This window comes from Pestalotiopsis fici (assembly GCF_000516985.1).
Source record: "Pestalotiopsis fici W106-1 unplaced genomic scaffold PFICI_Scf_3, whole genome shotgun sequence".
NCBI classification, from domain to species: domain Eukaryota; kingdom Fungi; phylum Ascomycota; class Sordariomycetes; order Amphisphaeriales; family Sporocadaceae; genus Pestalotiopsis; species Pestalotiopsis fici.
Genome location: NW_006917093.1, coordinates 4,707,666 through 4,727,714, shown reverse-complemented (window position 1 = coordinate 4,727,714; position 20,049 = coordinate 4,707,666). Strand labels below are relative to the sequence as shown.

The 20,049-nt window shown below is 51.3% G+C and overlaps 9 protein-coding genes across 9 annotated transcripts; 5 read left to right on the top strand and 4 right to left on the bottom strand.

Annotated features, from left to right (window-relative positions):
• Window positions 1–430: 430 nt before the first annotated feature.
• On the top strand, window positions 431–2,194 carry PFICI_05566 (uncharacterized protein; the record flags this gene model as incomplete). The annotated part of the gene is made up of 1 exon (XM_007834147.1): window positions 431–2,194. The coding sequence occupies one exon, from the start codon at window positions 431–433 to the stop codon at window positions 2,192–2,194; it is 1,764 nt and encodes a 587-aa protein (XP_007832338.1).
• A 1,110-nt stretch (window positions 2,195–3,304) lies between these two features.
• On the bottom strand, window positions 3,305–5,210 carry PFICI_05565 (uncharacterized protein; the record flags this gene model as incomplete). The annotated part of the gene is made up of 6 exons (XM_007834146.1): window positions 3,305–3,969; window positions 4,024–4,266; window positions 4,318–4,392; window positions 4,447–4,977; window positions 5,028–5,061; window positions 5,136–5,210. The coding sequence occupies 6 exons, from the start codon at window positions 5,208–5,210 to the stop codon at window positions 3,305–3,307; spliced, it is 1,623 nt and encodes a 540-aa protein (XP_007832337.1).
• Window positions 5,211–5,900: 690 nt separating this feature from the next.
• Window positions 5,901–7,631, top strand: PFICI_05564 (Peptidyl-prolyl cis-trans isomerase-like 2; the record flags this gene model as incomplete). Its single annotated transcript, XM_007834145.1, has 1 exon — window positions 5,901–7,631. One exon carries the CDS (start codon window positions 5,901–5,903, stop codon window positions 7,629–7,631), a length of 1,731 nt encoding a protein of 576 aa, XP_007832336.1.
• Window positions 7,632–8,179: 548 nt separating this feature from the next.
• Window positions 8,180–9,392, bottom strand: PFICI_05563 (uncharacterized protein; the record flags this gene model as incomplete). Its single annotated transcript, XM_007834144.1, has 3 exons — window positions 8,180–8,219; window positions 8,298–9,108; window positions 9,236–9,392. 3 exons carry the CDS (start codon window positions 9,390–9,392, stop codon window positions 8,180–8,182), a joined length of 1,008 nt encoding a protein of 335 aa, XP_007832335.1.
• Window positions 9,393–12,457: 3,065 nt separating this feature from the next.
• Window positions 12,458–13,105, top strand: PFICI_05562 (uncharacterized protein; the record flags this gene model as incomplete). The annotated part of the gene is made up of 1 exon (XM_007834143.1): window positions 12,458–13,105. The coding sequence occupies one exon, from the start codon at window positions 12,458–12,460 to the stop codon at window positions 13,103–13,105; it is 648 nt and encodes a 215-aa protein (XP_007832334.1).
• A 114-nt stretch (window positions 13,106–13,219) lies between these two features.
• PFICI_05561 (uncharacterized protein) lies at window positions 13,220–13,405 on the top strand (the record flags this gene model as incomplete). The annotated part of the gene is made up of 1 exon (XM_007834142.1): window positions 13,220–13,405. One exon carries the CDS (start codon window positions 13,220–13,222, stop codon window positions 13,403–13,405), a length of 186 nt encoding a protein of 61 aa, XP_007832333.1.
• A 324-nt stretch (window positions 13,406–13,729) lies between these two features.
• On the bottom strand, window positions 13,730–14,829 carry PFICI_05560 (uncharacterized protein; the record flags this gene model as incomplete). Its single annotated transcript, XM_007834141.1, has 2 exons — window positions 13,730–14,764; window positions 14,824–14,829. 2 exons carry the CDS (start codon window positions 14,827–14,829, stop codon window positions 13,730–13,732), a joined length of 1,041 nt encoding a protein of 346 aa, XP_007832332.1.
• A 1,387-nt stretch (window positions 14,830–16,216) lies between these two features.
• Window positions 16,217–18,006, top strand: PFICI_05559 (uncharacterized protein; the record flags this gene model as incomplete). Its single annotated transcript, XM_007834140.1, has 4 exons — window positions 16,217–16,303; window positions 16,358–16,619; window positions 16,689–17,361; window positions 17,427–18,006. 4 exons carry the CDS (start codon window positions 16,217–16,219, stop codon window positions 18,004–18,006), a joined length of 1,602 nt encoding a protein of 533 aa, XP_007832331.1.
• Window positions 18,007–18,093: 87 nt separating this feature from the next.
• On the bottom strand, window positions 18,094–19,206 carry PFICI_05558 (uncharacterized protein; the record flags this gene model as incomplete). Its single annotated transcript, XM_007834139.1, has 2 exons — window positions 18,094–18,672; window positions 18,760–19,206. 2 exons carry the CDS (start codon window positions 19,204–19,206, stop codon window positions 18,094–18,096), a joined length of 1,026 nt encoding a protein of 341 aa, XP_007832330.1.
• Window positions 19,207–20,049: the final 843 nt, after the last annotated feature.

Below are 20,049 nucleotides of genomic sequence, written 5' to 3'. Positions count from 1 at the left end.
GAAGAAAGGAAGAAAAAAAAAAGAACCACTCGCACATCGGAAACAAACGCCAATATTTCGTCAGGCTCCTCCATCTCCAGCCCATTCATTCCCGAGGTTATGAAAGGGTCCTTTTCTTCTTTTCCTACTACTACTTCTTCCTCCCTCTTCCCATCTCTTCTGTTGTTCCAGATTCAAACTTCTTCTCCCTTGAGGGAAACCAAAGAAAAACTCCACACAACAACCAGTCGATCTCACCACCCCCTTTGGCAGGACCAGAGTTGAGCCGTTTACTTGAGAGAGCAGAAAGAACACACAACAGTCCAAGACACAACAAAATCATTGAATGCCTTCAGAGTGGGCAACGTCCTGGCTCCCTGTCGTCGAATCCGCACCTAACATTCCCATTTCTACAACTATAACAACCTGAAAACATAAACCCACTACCAAAATGGCAGCACAAGTGAGCCATGATGTACAGCCCCCAGCCGGTGCTCCCAATGGCGATCGCCAGCACCGGGAGAGCTTTCTTGTTCGTCTGCCATCCAGATCCATAAGCAAGACAGATGCCGCGAATGGCACCTCCCAGCACCCCTTCACACCCATGCAAAATGGCAGCGCAACGCCCTTTGGCAGTAGCAATCCCACCACGCCACTGTATGAGGTGATCCACGCACACGATCCCACTGCTCGTCCGAGCATGCTGGAGCGCCAGCCCACATCGTCGGTCGAGAACCTCGTGAGTATGGAAGACCGACAACAAGCCATTGCCAAGCTGGGCATTCACGACACTTCGGTCGAGGCCGTCATGCCCGTCTTGCCGGGCCAGGAGTTCCATCTCGCGAGCTGGCTCACCAGCGGCCGTACCCTGGCCGAGCCTACGTGGGCTTTCCGCACCAAGGTTCCTGTCGATGAGCATCGGCTACGCGGTGCGTGGGCGGTGCTTCGTCGTCGCCACCCCATTATGCGCTCCACGCTAGTGGCCGTGCGACCAGACGAGGCCTTTACTGTGGTGCTGCGCCAAAGTAGTGGTGCTAGCAACTACGCCACTTTCTCAAAGGCCAAGCACCGCGAGGGCACGCTCGAGGAGCAAGTCAAGAAGGAACTCAAGAAGATTGCAAACCAACCGTCTTCCCTCAAGACGCCGCCCACGAGGCTGACCCTTGTACAAGGCGATGTACAGGAGGGCGATGCCGTCTTGATTACAATCCACCATGCGGCCTGTGACACGCGCAGCATGGGCCTCTTGGTTCATGAGCTCACAGAGCTGTACCAGGGCAAGCCGGTTGTATCCAAAGCACCGTCTTTCAGGAACTTTGTCAAGGAGACTCTATTCACTCACGACCGAGATGCTGAGGAGGAGTTCTGGAAGGATAGTCTACGGGATTGCGAAGAGACCATTGTGAAGCCAGAAACCGATGGCGAAGGCAACCCTCTCAAGAAGAACGAGATTGTGGTTACCGGAACCAAGACCAAGACTTCTGAGCTCGAGACAGCAGCCACCATCGCTGGCGTAACGCCGCCTACCGTCATCTATCTTGCCTTCAGTCACATCCTGGCCGAAAAGACTGGCGCAAAGCGTCCTGTTTTTGGATGTTTCCATGGTGGCCGGCAATCTCTTGACAATGTTGATAGGATTGAAGATCTTGTTGGCCCCTGTTCCACCATGCTGCCGACCACCATTCCAGAAGATGTCGATGTGTCCCATGAGCTCAACGGCAGCAGGTCTGAGCTGATTCAATCACTTCAGTCGGTTCACGAGCACCTAAATGCCCAGGTGCCTTATGAACAATCTCGCCTTCGCGATGTGCTACGCTGGGCCGAGGTTGGCGAGAGCGTTCCGTTCAACACGTACTTGAACATCTTGTGGAACACCAAACTTCGAGGCGCATCACAGGGAGCATCGCCAGCCACCACGCCACCAGTCGATGACAACCAACCTTGGGAGCGAATGGACCTGGGTATGCGCACTGAATACAGTGCCGCCGCCGCCATCCCCGGCCCCACGACTGTTGACGTTCTTGACGCTAGTTCGGTTATGAGAAAACACAACGTCTTTGTAGATGTTGGCTGCGACCTGGAGGAAGTTGGAGGAGGTGTTCTGGAGATTCGGCTCAGCGCGAACGAGGTGTTGTTGACTCTTCCGGACCTGGAAGCTTTGGCTCACCAGATTGACAACGAGGTTGCCGATCTGACTGAGTGCTTGTTGTCGTAACGAAGGCATATTCTTTTTATTTTTCATGAGTGAGCGATTTACAAGTTTGCAGCATGGCAATCATGACTTGGATAGATGCATATTCTTTTCCTTCTATTGGGTATACCGGAAGTTGTCACATTGGTCTGGATTGTTTGGTTTTCCACTTTTTCTTTTGCTCGCAAGCCAGGATATGAATGAAGCATATGTAAGCATATTTAGATTGAATGACCATACCCCTATAGACGGATGAATGGCATCGAGTTATTTCTTATCTGCAGCATCATGAACCTTGAGTGTCAACACTTGTCGTACGTTCCACTATTGGCATGCTATTTCCACAATACTGCCTTCGGGGCTTGGTGCAGGGTCAGAATGGTTAACATTTCCGCAAATCCTAAAGTATAAGCTGCTGGTCTACATGGCAGATGGCACGCATCTACAAAAAATGAAGAAGAGGGGAGTCTATTGATCGTGAAAAATAGAGTTTATATATTAGGATATCTCATGTTGGCAAGCACCGTCACCAATGTCTGGTCAACGTGGTCGGTAACACCCTCTCTTTTCTCTCTTTTTCTCTCTCTTTTTTCTCTTTCTTCTCTCTCTCTCTCTCTGTCTTTTTTTCTCTCTCTGTTTTCCTTAAGTAGGTCTCTCACTGGTAGATAAGACCCCAAGACGAGGCCCTAAAGCACCGAGCTGGCAGTCCGCCTCCTCAAAGGCGCACAGGAACGTCAGGGTGATCAAGCAGAGGTGATGCGCCTGTATGGGATCAGAGAGGGGGCAGAAGGGCCTTCCGTACGGAAGAATGGCCTGAAACTATGCAGAAAGGGAACATGAGCATATTCATCTAGGTATGGAGATTCAATATGGAGATTCAATGAAAAAAAAAAATCGCCCAATGCAGCCTCCGTTCTACAATGCTCGAGGGACAAGTACGACAAGCATTTGGCCAAATCAGTGATTTCATGACTGAAATACACAATAACCACTCTGACCCGGCTGATGCAAATGATGCTATAGTGTCCACCAACGCCATTATTTATCCCCAAGCATTTTGCTATTATACACTCAAAGATTGTGATCCCTCCTCGGTTACTTGGAGTGCTATTCGCGCGCCGTCAATCAAGATCCTTACTTCTTTCCTGGCACCAATTTCGATCTCTCCTCATCGTCCTCGTCATCACTAAACTTGTCGCCGTCTTCACCGACTGCGAATATCGTCTCACCATCATCGAACGAGTCTCTTGGGCTTTCGGCTCTCGCATTGCCCTCCCGTTGTTGGGTACTCGACGGCTGGGCATACGAAGACGAGATCGGTTGTCGCGGAGCAGGAGGCTTTGTTCCAATAATAGCCTCTTCATCATCGTCAGAGTCATCTGGGTTGCCGACATCTGCAAACTCAAAGCCGCCGTCTTCGTCTTGGGCAATCTCGTCACTCATGGCAAAACGTCTGTTGTTTGCGGTTGGGCGCCACACGTACGCCACCCAGGCAACGTCAGCAAAGTAGACCAGGTTGAGCCAGCCGTCGAGAATGAACCAGCGTGACTTCCAGTGGAAAGGCACATAGTCCGGGTCCGTTGCGGACGCGAAAGAAAACGAGTTGAAAAAGAAGAAGCCAAAGATCACCATGATCGAAATCAAGATGCACCACCAGAGCTTCTTATACATGGCTTCTTTCACGGTCTGCTTGCGTTCACGGAGATCCTTAAGCGTGAAGTTCAGGGAGTTCAAGGTCCAAACATAAAAGGCAGTCAAGGTACCGGCCAGAGGGAGTACAATGAGGAGAACGAATGGGCCTAGCTCATCTCAGTATATCATCTAGCAGGTTTGCGTGGAGAGAAGGGACTTACTGGCAGTGTCAGGAGAAACCAGGAGACTGGTAATCGCATATACCAGTCCGAAGATGAAGTGGGCGATTGCCAAATAACGGACATAGGTCATGGTTTTTCCGAGCGAAGGCTTGACCACTCCGTAGCCCATGCACACGATCAAGAGCAGAAAGAACGAGAACGAGTTGCGGAAGGCGTTCAGGACGGCAACGATAATCAGCAAGACGCGGGCGCCAACGTTGGAGCCATTGCTGTTCAAATAGTCTGCAGGATATCAGTATCTAATACCAAGAGTCCCTCTGAGGAGGTGCCTACCATAGAAACCCCACGTCATCAACATTTCGACAACCAAAAATACCAGGATTGCGGTGATATAGTTCTGAACAGGAACTAGATTAGAGTCAGTCTCATTGCCTACACCAAGCAGCACAGCCAATCACTTACGTATATCATATCGATGCTGGTAGTATAGGAAGCCCCAAAAGACAACCACCACCGCGTACAGAATAGTGATACCACCGTAGAATGGGAGCTTTGGAATCTGAGTTGCAGGCAACTCGCCGTATGCCTCGCGGAACTCAATGATTCCCATGAACTCTTCAGTGTTGAAACCCTTGGCACCCACACAGTAGTAGCCAGTCTTTTTGATCATGTACTTGATCGGGGCAGAGCTCTTCAGATGCATCGCCTGGGTAAGTACCAAGTTGTTGCTCTGCTCGGTTGCATTAGGCGCGAGAATGAACTCGCCCAGATCCGATTCATCGCAATAGCCCATGGTAACGGCATCGTTGGTACAAATGAGCTCTCGCTCATAGGAATTCGGGTCTACCTGTTTGCCGACGAGAGACTGGTCTTTCCATTCGAATACCACGACAGATACAATAGGATCTTGGTTATCGGGGATGTCGGTCTTTGGGAACACGATGGAGATGAATGGGTCTTCGGGGCCGCCCCAAGCTTGCTTGCTGTACATTCCTGAAGCTCGTTGTTAGAGAACTCCTAGAAGGAGGTGAGACGCGACAAACCATTGCACTTTTGTCGACCTTCCGCCGTTTGGTCCTGAATGATTGTTAGCTCTTCATCATATGTGGGCTGCGATGGCCGTCCAGCCGGGCAGCCGGGACGTCACTCACTAATTGAACCTCCAATGCATGAGCCGCCCACAGGGACGAGCTCAGCAGGAGCAGAGAAGAGGTCCACCACTTCATGATGGCGCTGTGCGTTGGCCTCGTTTGTTCCTCGTCGCTCTCAAATCGTCAGTCGTGCTGCAACCGGACTGGCAGCCTCAGCCTGGGCCTTGTAAATCTGTCCACTGCCCGCTGTACTAGCGCTTGCTCTTTGCCTCGGGGTCTGGGGAAATCTGAGCTGTCGCAACTAATGTGTTGCGCAGCTGATGGGTGATATAATGCTGGCCGCGCCTCGAGAGAGAATCTTGTTGTTCACATGAGAAGGAGGTGCTGAAGGAATTGGAAAGCTTCGAGGCTGTGGGAAATGGACAGCTCAGAGCCAAGGCACGCTGTTGCGCTTGGCCTACACTTTGGAAACATTTCAGACCAGCGACCTTTTACCCCTTGACGTTCGTTCCGTAGCGGATCGCCATACGCAAGCTGGCCTGGCTAGCGCCCGAAACAGCTCTGGCCTGCGCTAAAACCACGCGCTAACGTACATGGGCCACGCAAAACTTGGGGGTCTTGTTCTCCCTCAGAGGTCCAATTCCCTGCCACCTAAATGAGAGCAGGTAGCGATAAGATAAGCAGCTACTTTCATCATCAAAGTACCTAGTATTGCTGATGCAGCTAACGACCTAACCAACATACCTGTAGAGCTTTAAGAAAGCCATACATTTCGTTTGCTGTGACTTTTCTTTCTCTCTCTCGTCTACCCCATACACAGCGAACATGGGTAAAGGCACGGACAAGCTGTACATCACCCATTCGGAGTGGTCGTCGTCGGACGGTTTCTCTGCATCAACGGGCGCGCAAGCTCGCGCCGGTGCTGGTTCTTTCAAGCGTCTGCCTTTCAACTTTTGTGCCGCCTCTCTTCAGCCCTTCAAGAACCCAGTCTGCACGGCTGATGGAACAATATTTGACCTCGAGGTCATTTCGAAATGGCTCGACTCGCACGACACAAACCCCGTCGACGGCAAGCCTCTGCAGCTCAAAGATCTTTTCAAGCTCAACTTTGCGCGAAACGGTGACTTCGATGCGAGCCGCACGGATGGCGATGCTCAAGGCGACCTGATTGATCCTGTCACATTCAAGGTCTTCACCGACAACACTCACATTGTTGCCATTCGGCACGGAACTTATGCCAACGTTTTCGCTTGGGAAACTGTCGATCGCATGAACATCAAGGCCAAGATGTGGAGAGACCTGGTTGACGACAAGGAGTTTGGTCGCTCAGATATCATTACCTTGCAGGATCCCCAGAACGCGGCGAGTCGGGATTTGAGCCAATTCAAGTATCTCAAGGACGGCGAGGACGCCTTGCTGACGAAACAGCAAGAGGAAGAGAGGAAAGAGGGCAACGTCAACATCAGCGCGCTAGGAAGAGTCGGCGACAAGGTCCTCCGGGCAAAAGAGGCTGTTGAGAAGGCGCGGCGGGAACGAGAGGCAGGAGGCGACGTCAATCGCTCTAAAGCACTTGCAAAAGCCACCGGCACCAATGTGCCCCGACAATCTATGATCCAGGACAAGAAGCGCGCAGACAATTCGGCTGTATACACAACTGGGCGTGCTGCCGCCTCCTTCACCTCGACTGGTCTCACTCCGGAAACGAGCGGCGAGCGAGCTATAATGACTGAGGAAGAATATATGCTTAAGCCAAAGCGGATAAAACACAAGGGTTACGCACGGATGGAGACCAACCTTGGCGATCTGAATATCGAACTCCATCCCGAATATGCACCAAAAGCCGTGTGGAATTTTGTCCGTCTTGCGCAAACTGGATATTACAGAGGCATTTCCTTCCACCGGAATATACGGAACTTTATGATACAAGGTGGAGATCCAACGGGCACAGGCCGCGGCGGAGAGAGCATTTGGAAGAAAAACTTTGCCGACGAGTTTCAAGGACCTTTGACGCATGATTCACGCGGTATGCTGAGCATGGCAAACAAGGGCAAGAACACCAACTCTAGTCAGTTTTTCATCACCTATCGACCTGTCAAGCACCTTGATCAAAAACATACGATATTTGGCAAGGTTGTTGGCGGATTGGATGTACTCAAGAAGATGGAGGATGTACCCACGGATGGCAGTGACCGTCCATTGAACAAAATTGTCATCAAAGACATTGTAGTATATCTGGATCCATTCGAGGAGTTTCAAAAGGCCAAGAACGATCGAGAACGTAAAGAAGAGGAAAGGAAAAATATTGCGTTGCAAGGTGGAACTGAAGATGACAAGACCACCTGGACAGGCAAGCGACTAAGGCAGGACGGCACAGTTGATCAGGCAAACAGCGCAGGCAATGTGGGCAAATACTTGCAAGATGCCCTGAAACGTCAATCTGGCACTGGGAAAGTTGTCGAGGACGAAATCGTGGAAGAAGACGTGCCAGATACGTGGGACGAGCCTGTGCGGAAGAAGGCGAAGAGCGGAGGCTTTGGAAATTTCGACGCTTGGTGAGAAGATCCACCTGGCTTGACGAGGCTCGCGACTTGCTTGATAACATCAAGATGTCGACCGCCATCGATACCTGCCAGTCGGCCTGCACCTGTTCGAAATGCCGCGAGAAATAACAGAATGACAAGTCTGGTCCATCAAAATGACCACGGCAAGTCTCACGGTGAGACAAGACATCCCGGCTCGAGATACTCCACCATATTTTGATACAAAGCGGACGCCCTCCGGCTACGGCTCGAGACAACAACGTCGGGATACCCCAAGCTCTGCTTACTTGATATGTGCATAAACATACTTGAAGTTCACGTCAATCATATTGGTGGACCAGTTCCATACCAGCGCGTTTTTGGATGTAAGCTATGCAGTGAATTCATGGCTCAAAAACTCATTACGGCCTAGTATCACTTCCCATATATATACGGTGTACCTATATCTACGCTACAAACAATCTACAGACGCTGCGTCATGCCAAGTACGACTTCTACATGCCTTCTTGTTGAAACATCGAACCCAAATATCTACCAGGCTATAATATCATAGCTCGTCAATAGTTAGTCCTCATCGGTGCTGTTACTGCAACCAGTCGAATCCCTAGGACAGACCATGTTAATTATCGGGTGAAAAGATGGACCAGGAACACAAAAAAAAAAGAAAAAGAGGAAGACTTACGAGAGGGTAAAGTTGGCGAACCACTCAAAGATGTAACTTGTGGCGTTGAAAGTGCAGGGCTTGCTGTGGGCGCGGACGGTATCGGGGTTCTCGACGGTCCACGGCCAGTCGTGTCCAACCTTGGGGCCGTCGTAGACGTGGGTGACCAAGCCGTCCTCTCTCCACTTGTAGACGACGGCGACGTCGGTGAGGTTGTAGGTCTCGACGGGCTCGCTGGGCAGCTCGTTGCGGTCCGCCCACTCCTGCATGTAGTCGGGGATGTTGGGCAGGCACTCGTGGCGCTGCAGACCACCGTCGTAGGGGGCGAGGAAGTCGGCCTCGCCGTGGAACTCGAGGAAGGGGATGTTGCAGCGCTGCGGGTCGCAAGGGATGGGCACCTCCTTCTCACAGCCCTTGGTCGACTCGTCATTGTTGCCCGGGTAAAAGGCGCCCGAGACGGGGGCGTAGGCGGCGAACCGCTGGTTCGACGTCGAGTTGCAGGCCAGGATGCCAACAAAGCCCGCGCCCTCGGACTTGCCGCTCGCGTAGACGCGGTCCGTGTCGATGCAAAAGAGCTCCTCCATCTCGTCGAGAATCTGCAGGGTAAAGGTCACGTCGTCCTGGGTGGCCTGCTTGGGACCTTGCCACATGACCTCGTTGGTGCCTGGCGCCTCCACGGCCTGGGGGTAAACGACAATCTGGCCCGTGTTATAGGCCGGGTCGGTGAACCAGTCGAGGTTTGCTTCCTTGGCTGGCGACTGCCTCACGCCATGGTACGAGATGATGACGGGAAGCGGTGTCTCTCCATCGTACTGCTCGGGCAGCCAAAACACTATTAGACTCTTGTGGTTAGCAGGTTGTCTCTCTGGTACACATGCCATGGAGCCATGTCTTGGTATGTGCAGCACCGCTATCAAGCCAACGTAGTATAGTGGTTCTCCAACTCAAGATACACTTACTGTATGAACGACTCTCGTTGGCCTTGAGATCGTACGTGATACGTTCTCCGAGGTCAGGAATCTCGTTATCGGAGCCACAGCCGGCACTCTTCTTGGTGGCAGAGGCCAGACCGGCAGCAGAGATGGCAAGAAGCCACGAGGCAGTGATCGGAAGCATGTTTAGAGTTGGGGAACGAGTGAAGCTGCAGCATCAACATCATCATTCCCCGGAAATGTAGGGAGGGAAACCCCAGGCTCTTTGTAGCCGAGAGGGACCTGACGGAGAATTGATAGCATCGGGCCATTTTCCTCTGCACGTCTTTCCGGATCGGCAAGGGAGTTGGTTTCTGGTTTGTCGATATGCTCTCAACAAAGCGCATCAATGGCGAATAGACCATGCAACTCCATTTTTCATCTGCCGGACAAAGCACCTCATTGCCAGATTTGGCGAGTGTTTTTTTGTCACGATGCCCGGGCATTTGGGCGCAACGTACTTGCGTGACCTAAGCCCTTGGTACTAAGAGCTGATATAACCCAAGGTAGAAGGACTCCTTCTCGAAAGCCACCCGCCGTTGCATTTGTCTTGGCACAGTTCGGCAGTTGACGGGGATGTCGTCCGATGTTTTGTCCTGTATAGGCAAGTGGGTTGGCGCAAGTAGTATAAATGGAGACCACGGGCCCGGCCATTGGCGAAGCGGGTTTAGAAGCAAATCTCGCGGGTCAATGGGGAGCCTTGTTTGTTTCCTTTACTGTGTATTCTGTCTTTTTTCTTTCTGTCTTCTCCATAACCCTTGCAATCCCCTTATCAAAAGGCGTGCGTGGCCCCCTGGGGGGCACAACGCGGATCACTGGCACGAATTCAGCAGTAACTTAGACGCAGTGGGACGTCGCCTCGTGAGTAAGCTGCAGCCCCCGTGCAGTGCTCACACCTTTGTCAATGGCCTGCCCTGACTGCCAAGCAGCGGATCTTGATCTTGCTCGGAGGGATTATCAGATTGCACTGTCGCAACTGGGCTCCTTGCTCGGGTCTGGGCGCCGGTCTCGGATTGAGTGCCATGGCTCTTGGGTATGAATGTTGGGTTGACGATCCTCTTTGGCTTTGGGTGGACCTGGATGACATATATATGCAAGATTATGAGCCCTTGGACAGCTGCATGTGGTTTAGTCAGGGTTAGTCAGGGAGAGCAGAAGATCTTGGTCATACAAAGTACAGGAGTTGGCGCGGCATTTCCGAGATTTTCTCTCGAAGATTTTGAAAAGCATTGATGACGAAGAAGAAGAAGAAGAAGAAGAAGAAGAGACAAAGAAGCATGTGGTTCTTTACACTAGACTGAGATGTGAGGCAGGCTGTGCTTCTTCCAAGTAGATAAACTGACTATACTAACCTACCTAACCTTGGAGTCAAATGTTGAATCAAGCTTTTCAGCTCAGCTTGTCTAGCGCGGTTAGCTACATAGATCTTGAAGAGATTCCTCGCACTCGCTTTGGCTTTCCTTCACCTATCATGCTTGCTTGTCTACATCCCTAGGGGTATTATTTAGCCTCTAAAGTAGACTACGCCATGATAGGGCTTGAACACATGATGCAGGTCTGGTTAAGGTAGGCTTTTAGGTACTATAGTAGGTTAGGTGCCTGCCTCTGGCCCACTGCATTAGCCACGGTCCCTTGATGGTAATCCCCCCCCCCCCAAGGGGTCCCTGCGCTACATTATCTATCAGCAGGAACTTTTCTTGTTTTGCAGATCTTCAGCCCTTTCGACCCCCTTGATCCTTGGCCGGCATATGAGCAGAGCCCCAAGCCAAGCCAAGATACTATTGAGAGATCGACCGGGCAGAGGTTCCGCTAGGTGACGCGTCAAATACTTGAGAAAATTGCAACCCAAGAAGTGGCCAAGAAGGCGGCCAAGCGGCCTCGCAGTATCAGCATACTATTTTGTCGTGATGCCGTAATAGCAACCTTGACTTTTGCGACCTTGGGAAGTCTTCTTCTTTTTTTTCTTGTCTTTTGCTCCTTTGGTGTATTTTGAGGCATATTTACACTCTTGGGGAACCCGTTCTAAGCGCCGTAAAATGTCAATGTATAGGCATCTGATGAAGGAAGCGCCATCATGTCCTTTGAAAGCCTTTGCTTGGCTTTTCTAACGGGCATGAAAGGATGGCGCAATAATTCACGAATTGTTTCGGTATACCCCTCAAGTCATAGGAGGACAAGAGTTTACTCGAAAGACTTTGCATCTTTGATTGTTGAACATTGAACTGTATATCTCAAAGAGCTTAGCAGTGAAACCCAACAAATCCAGTCAGCATGCCCATTGGCCCTCAAATCGGCCGGGTGACCCCATTAGGTCAGGTAGAGAAGGAAAGGAAGGGTAATAATTAGCGAATAGGGAGCTGCCAAGGAAATACAATCCATCTTATCCATTTTCTTTCATGGTCACTAATGATCTAGCATTGCGCACATTTGTGCTCTGCTCCAGCAGCAGGAGGAAGAACCTGACGTTGCTGTTGAAATTGATAGCACAATGTGCTCGCTGACAATATGGCGGTCTGGTGCGTGAGACGAATGGTTCTACAGCTGAGAGAACGCGTCAGGGAAACCCCCCGGCATTGTTCTGATTCGATGGTTCGCCAGTTCGCGAACGGGAATAACTACATGAGCCCGGTTAGAGTAGTCAGCCATCTTAACCTCGAATGGGAGAACCGACTTGGCCCTAATCAGTCATCATCATCATCATCCTTCGCTCTTGACATACTTGAGCCAACGACGGCGTCCCTTTCCTGCTGTATAGCTGGGCGCTAAGTATAGGCAGTAGCCAAATCTGTGGTGCCAAAAATGTGGCTGAGGCAGCAAACTTGAGGCCTAGCGCGTTGGGTCCTTAGGACTCTCGCACTCGCTTAGGAACATTGTCGCCTATAGCGAGACACACCAGAGGGAGCCGTTTCCTTTGCTGTGCCTCACTACGCAATATTGGCAATTGGAATATGGTCACGAAGAACTCAAGATGAAAGCAAAACAAAAAAGAATATAAAGACCAATGCCAAGTGCTCTTGACTTTGGTATAAATCGAAAAAGCCAAGACAGCCAAGATCTCCTATAGCACTTACACACACATCGCGCCCTCTACTTTTCCGAGTCGACATATACACACTATAACTGTATCACTTACAACCATATCAACAACTACCTGTTTGCGATTTTCATACATCTGTTTCAGTCATCCACTTTAAACTTCAACTTCCCGCCATGACCTTGACAGAGAGTAACAAAGTCTCCATTGCTGAGATTGCCATTTATGTACCAGCCCTTTTCGTCGCCATATTCTTGTGCATACGCCACGGGTTTGGCCGCAGCTCCGGATGGCTCTACCTCATAATCTTTTCTCTGGCACGCATCATTGGGCCATCGATGCAGCTGGCCACGATATCGCAGCCCGACAACATCAGCCTCTACATTGGGTCCGCCGTGCTCTCGAGCGTCGGCCTGTCTCCCCTGATCCTCGTCGAGCTGGGCCTGCTCAGCCGCGCCCTGACGAGCATCCGCAAGTCGGTCAAGACCACGGTCAATGAGAGAATGATTCGGCTGGTCCAGCTCGTGGTCCTGGTCGGCCTGATCCTGACCTCGGTCGGCGGCAGCCAAGCCGGGAGCAACTATGCCGACACGGGCGTCTACACCATGCCCTCCCTGTCCAAGGTCGGCCTCGGGCTCATGATTGCTGGCTTTGTCTTGACCGTCCTGGCCGCAGTCCAGGTGTTTCTGCAAATCTCCCACGCCGAGCTGGGCGAGAAGCGTCTGGCCCTCGCCGTCGGCTTATCTCTGCCTTTTGTCCTGGTCCGCCTGGCATACGCTGCCGCGACCATGTACTCGGGGAACCCCAAATTTAACCAGCTGTAAGTACTACAAATCTCTGGCATTTCTTTATTTTGCATGTTTTCTTTGAGGATAAAATTGAAGGGCTAACACACAAGCCCATTCATTAGCACCGGAGACATTAGCATTCAAATCGGCATGGCCGTCGTGATGGAGATGATTGCCATTGCCATCTTGGAGGGCTTTGGGCTGACACTGAACAAAGTCACAAAGGTTGAGAATCGACAAAGTCGCAGCAAGTTGTTGGGAAGCAGAAATCGCGGCAGCAATCAATATGAAATGAGCGAGCGAGCGGAGAGAGCCCCCGGTGCTGATGGGCATTAATCGGACTGCCATTGGCATTAGACATGTATATATATATTAGAGACCTTCAAAGGTTTATAGACGGTGTGAAGACGTATATACCTAGAGACGGATAAATCAAATTAATCATCATAAAAGTTGACAATGATGTCATGGTCCTCAGTACGAATCATGTATGCAGGCAATAGACACACTCAAGGACGCCAACATTATACCGAGCTAGTATCTTGTCGAGATTGCAAAGATAAAGCTTCAAAGACAATATCTCAGTTGTAAATGGTCGTCTTCTTAAAATGGGGTATCAAAACGTCTATAAATCGTCTACCATATCTACCAGTGCGACGCCTATCCATCAGCCTCAAAAGAGTCGTTGAGATACCTGACAAAGCTTTCCCTAATGCGACTCGGCCCCGAGAGATTTCCCACCGTCTCCAGTCCAATACCACCTCGGTTCAGTCCCATGTACGCTCTACGAAGGCGCTGTAATTGCGGCAACCCCACCTTTTTCCCGGCGGGAAGCTCGATGCTGAGGGTTTCATCGCCACTGCCGGAGCCCTTGGGCACCACGATCTCGTCTCCGCCCTCGTCGGACTGCTGATCCAGGATGCGCTTGACAATGTCCTGAGTCTCCCGGTCCAGAATGTACAAGTAGTCGCCGCCGGCGTCGCGGCTCCTTTGGATGGTGGCCTGGTTGGGCTTGATAATCTTGCGTCCCTCGCCGGCAATGGCGTCCCACAAGCCGTCAAAGACCTGCTTCGTCTGCGCCTCGTCGTCGTCCCATACCAGCGTGAACAGCGGGCTGTCCCACCTTGTCATGGGGTTGGGCTCCTCATAGCGAAACACGAGATTCTCCCAGTTCTCCGGAGAGTACGGGGCCTCGGCCTCGTCATCGCCTGCCGGCTCACCACCAGCGGCCTCGCGGTCCTTTTGCCGCTGCAGGCGCTCCTCGTTGACCTTTTGCGCCTTGTCCTTGCCGCTGCCAATCTGCAGAATGCAACTCGGGGTTCTGACGGCCTTGGCCTCGCAGTGCAGCTGGTAGCGCCAGCCCTTGATGTAGTTGAGGCCGTCGAGGATGACAATATCCTTGTCCGAGAGCACGCGCTTGACGGCGGCGTAGATGGTGGCGCGAGCGTCCTTTTCCGAGGCGTTGGCGGAGCGGACGTGCGCCGGCAGGGTCGAGAGGTCGTAGACGGACCGCGAAATGGACAGCGACTGGTCCGAGATGAGGTGGAGGCGGTACTTTGGAGGCGCGCTGCTGCTGCTGCCGCCCCCCGACGACGACTGCTGCGATTGCGACTGTATCCGTTCCTCGAGATACTTGTGCAGCTGCCTTGCGCGCGTGCTCTTGCCCGAGGTGGGGAAGCCGGCGAGGATGATGAGCTGGGGGTATCTAATGTGAGCCAATGTCTAAGCTGTTATCCTCAGCTGTGCCGACCTACCGGCATGGCTGATCCAGAGTCAAAAGTACAATGGATCAATTGGGGATGCTGCTAATCAAGAGGAAGATTGTAATTTCCATGATCCAGCATGTGACGTAGTGGGGGTGCGAGAAAAGCCCATTCAGCACCAAAAGACGACCCAGGCGGCGAGGGGCAGTTCTTGGCCCACTAAAACGGAGCCTGGTCCGGAGGCGGCTCCGGGGGGGATTATAGTGGACATTTCATCTCTGCCATTCATCATGAAACCATCAGCCACGTTGCTAAGTTGAGACTGCACGTAGAACCATCTTTTTTTTTTCCCCTAAAACTTTGGACATTTCAATCAAGCCGTGTATTCTTCAGATAACAAGTTTCATGTCAATCTCGTCTTGACTTATCGCAGGCAGTTTAATGCAAGAATAAGCGACATATTACTCGAAACTGTGGCGTAGCTTTAATTTATCAAAATCATATTTCTCCAATATAATTGGGCTGTTATACTTTGACTTTCCTCTTTTCACAAACGACCACATATAGTTTTGTGTTTCTTAATAAGAAAACCCCAATCGAGCAGTCGTTTCGTAGCTGGACTGGGATTGACAGAACAAGTCGAAACGGAAAGCAGAGCGTAACTCGTGACCACATTCCACCAGTATACTGTTTTACGATTCATACATATCAGAACCCTGTCGACAAGAATGTCGACTTCGTATGGGGTACGCATACTTCTTGTTCTATAGGCAGACCTGTATCTGAAAGGTGAATATGTTGATGCAAGAGAATGCGCACCCCTTTGCTCCCTTTATTCATGCGCATTTTTGCCCCAACGGACTTGGCGCCATTCATCCCAAGCCAAGAGAATCTCACTGCATGCTGACTGCTTCTCATTAACACCTGGATATGATTCTCCTCTTCTTTCAGTGAATCGTTTGTCTCAGCCTGATTCATGTAATCCGCTGTATAATCCGTCTGTATGTGACGCTTCGGCATTGGTGATTACCCCAATCGATCGCCGCAATCACCCCCAATTTCCATCCATGATATAAGTGTGGTGGTACCATCTCATATATCCAATAGATTCATTCTACTGACATTTTTTGTACATGTTCTCCTCTATGGGCTCTCACATTTGCATCTCCTCCATGCAGCTTTCGTGTGACGTGAACAAGAAGTTATTCAAGACAGTCCTGGCTCATTGGCTTGTGTATCGTTGATCATCTACGTCTACAGCCTCGCCAAGATAAGTTGACGTGAGCAACAAAGTATTGAGAGACATAATTCATGGAATGCTATTGGCTTGTGTCTCGCATTACCCCTCATCGTGCCAGTCTCTTATAATGAGCCCTGTCATGATTCGAAACCTGTTGTCTATCATGGAGACCATTGACTTTGCGTCAAGTCTCTTTCGAACATCATGAAGTCGCTCGTCATAGCCAGTATCATTGCACACTCTACCACATTCATCAGCGCCGTGTCGGCCTCTGTTCACGATGCAGAATGCGTGAGTTTCAGTCACTTCGCTCAATGTGCCCAGACAATAACCCAACTTCTTCAGTGTCATGCTCTCCATGCATCGGCTCTCGGCAGCAATGTCTATTTCCCAAAGTCAAGTTCATACGATGACCGTCTTGATTCGTACTGGTCGAGAAGCGCAGCTCTTGCGCCAACGTGTATGGTTCTGCCGACCTGCACCGAGGATGTGGCACATATTATTAGGACTATCGTGGCAAACAATTGCTCCTTTGGCGTCCGCAGTGGCGGACATGGGTCTTTTGCATATTCCAATAGCGTCGATGAGGGCATCACGATTGACTTTGGTAAGCAGATGCAACAAATAAACCCTTTCATAGTCACGCAAGAATTGCCATATTGACCCATAAGGTAAGGATTCATCAACAAGACCACATACAACAGCGACACCAAGATTGCCTCGGTCCCTCCCGGAAGCCAATGGCAGCAGGTCTACGAAACCCTCGCTCCCTACGGCGTCACTGTCACGGGCGGGCGCGCCGGCACCGTCGGCGTGGCGGGTTTCCTCACGGGAGGCGGCAACTCGTTTCACTCGGCCTCGCACGGGTTTGGCTGCGATAATGTCCACAACTTTGAGGTCGTCCTGGCCGACGGGTCCATCGTTGACGCCAACGCCGAGGCGCACGCGGACCTCTGGCAAGGCCTCAAGGGCGGCTCGGGCAACCTCGGCCTCGTCACCCGCTTCGACATGTACGTGATTGACTTTCCGGACCCTGGCGTGACGGATATCTGGGGCGGCGTCGTGGGCTACGACCTCGGCGCCACCGACGCCGTCATTGATGCCTATATCGACTTTGCCGACAACGTCTACAAGGATCAAAACAGCTCGACTCTTCCCTACTTGGCCTATGTGCCCGAGGCGGGCGGCATGATTCTCAATGTTGCACTCGACAATACCATCAATGCCGCGTTCCCACCAGCCTTTGATGGCTTTCTGTCAGTGCCGGGCATTACTGCTACTTCGCTGAGATCTGCGCCGATGCAAGAAATCACGGCAGAGCTTGGACTCGCGCAGCCATATGGCTTTCGGTGAGTGGAAACCTGTCCTTGATCAAACATGATTGATCTGGTGTGCTTACTGGCCGGTTATCTAGACACTTGTGGTTCTCGAGCGGTTACAAGAATGATGCCCGCATAATGAGATATATCGTGCAAAAACACAAAGAGATCGTTGCACGCTTGGTTCCAGACTATCCCGCGGATAGCGGGTTCAACACACTCTGCTTGTTCCAGCCCATTACGCAGACTCTCGTCGGGCACAGCGCCGCGAAAGGCGGCAATGTCTTGGGCCTCGAGGACCGCGTCAAAGACGGCAACGGGGTCATGTTCCTCCTGGGCATCGGCATTCACAGTGCAGAAGATGAGGCCAAGCTATGGCCTATTTTTCGAGAGTGGTTTGATGATGTTGACAGCTATGCTACGTCCATTGGGGCGAATTGGAATTGGCATTATCTAAACTATGCAAACTTGGCCCAAGATTCCCTTGCATCGTATGGCAAAGCATCGGTGGAAACGATTCGAAGGGTTTCCGAGAAATATGATCCGGGTCAAGTCTTTCAAAAATTGCGAAAGTCGGGATTCAAGATTCCGGCAGAGGTTCACGAAGGGACCTATGGGTATCAAGGAGCAAACATTGAAGATTACTCCTCTATTGATCAAAAAGTGTTGGGATGACAAAACGCGGTTACTGCACTGATGCTCTTCAGAGTGAAGAGTTGTTTTGAAATGATGAATTCAATTTTTGGACTCCAAGGCTGATTATCAAAACGGTGACCACGATCCTTCACTTATCCGTCGGCCCAGCTCCACGGCGGCCCGATACTCGTTGCTGTCGTCCCCAAGACACTTCATCTCCACGTCCACGAGCTTCTCGGCCCACTCGGTAGCCTCCGCGTGACGACCAGTTCTCGCACCATATGTAGCTGCCAGCGAGAGCAGATAGCCCGAGGTGTCCGTCTCGGACATGCCGTGTTCCTCCATGAGACGCAGTCCCTTTTCGATGAGAGCCATGGACCGGGAGTACTCCTTGGCCTCCCATGGGTGCGGTCTGGACTTGACCTTGTCCTCGCGCTTCCTCAGCTTGACCATGACGTCCTCGATCCTCTTGCTCAGGAGGTCTCGCTGGCTATCGCTGCTCTCGCAGGCGGAGCACTGACACTTGAAGCCCCAGTCCTTGAGGATCTGTCTCCGGGTGGCAGTAGGGTGGCAGATGTCGATATACGACGTATTGAGCTCCTCGCCGGGTTGAATATCTCGAAGCGCATGAATGGTCAACCGGTTGATGAGGGGGTTATACCTATGAAACACGTTTGGCGAACAAGAGTGGTTCAAACGAGCAGCCTGCGTAAAAAAAAAGACAGAATAAGTCAATACACACCGGCCTTTGCCAGACTTTGATGCCCTTTCGACATGGGATGGTATCCTTACCTTGTAAAAGACGCCAAACTTGCGGTCCCCATTGGGGAAACGCATATTGAAACGATTCGTCTCGTATATCGACCAAGCGCGCTCGTGCGCCTCGACCAAGGCATTGAAGGACTCGTCCTCTCCAGACGACTGCCTCAACTCGGTGATCCATTCCAGGTCCTTGCTCGGCTTGGAGCAGGCAGCCAATTCCCAGTATGCCTGCTGGTCCGGACCCGGCAGCGCCGCCACGGCTCGGAACACGCCGAGCTGCGTCGCCTCGCCCGGCACCGCTATCAGCGGCTGCTCGCAGAATAGGCGGGTGCCGGAAGCTATACATGAAGTCGCGAACACGGCGATGCCGGCGCCTCCCGTGTCACGTTCCTCGTAGAGATCATCCCGGACAAAGGTAGGTACTGCGGCGCCGCGATCTTCGCACGGACTAGGCTTCTCCAGCTCGGTGACCGCCATGATGAGAATTCGAGTGTGCCGGTTTTAAAGCAGCAATGCAGTTTGGCAGCTTCTTCCTTCAGATAGCGGTCGGCCCCTACTTCATCAATTGGTGGTTCCTTTTCTTGCTGTCTGGGCAGATAAAGTAAATCCAAGCAGCTTTCATTTGAGGCAATCTTGTATCACTTTGACTCAAGCCCAATCGAGCCTCCCGGTTTATAAAAACGACAATATGGTTTTCGTCATATTTATGAATGCGACTTATCCATTAAAGTGTCAGATTATCGTGATGGCAACCTACACACAGCAGACCGTTGATATTACCAGGGTACAATTTCGATTAAGACAACTAGCCCTGGCTTTTTTTTTTGGTAGAGATAACAGACATTTGTCAGATGGAAAAAATCGGCGCTTACAGAATTAGCGGAACCGGGTCTGAGCGGATATGGATCAGCAGTTTTTTAGAGCCCGCAAAATGTGAAGCTTAATTACGAGGCTTGTCCTGAAACAAACAAGCCTTCGAGACTGTGACCAGGATCCATCTTCGAGGCTCGCCCAGTTCATGTTTGGTTTAGGCAACGGCAATGTGCTTTGCGTATATATTATATCTTCAGTGACAGGCCATTACTAGACTGATTGTTTGCTTGTCCGTGAAGTCTCGATCTTATCCATATGTCAAAGACACACGACGACCTATCTGCCAAGACATCTGCTTATGCCAGATAGTGTTGACGTCCGTGAAGGTCGAATATAACTTGTTTGCATGATCAACCAAGACCTTGTTTTACAGCGAGAAATGCCTTCTGAGACATGATGTACGATGTGTCGAATCGGTGTACATAGAAAGGAACCCTCAGGTTCTCC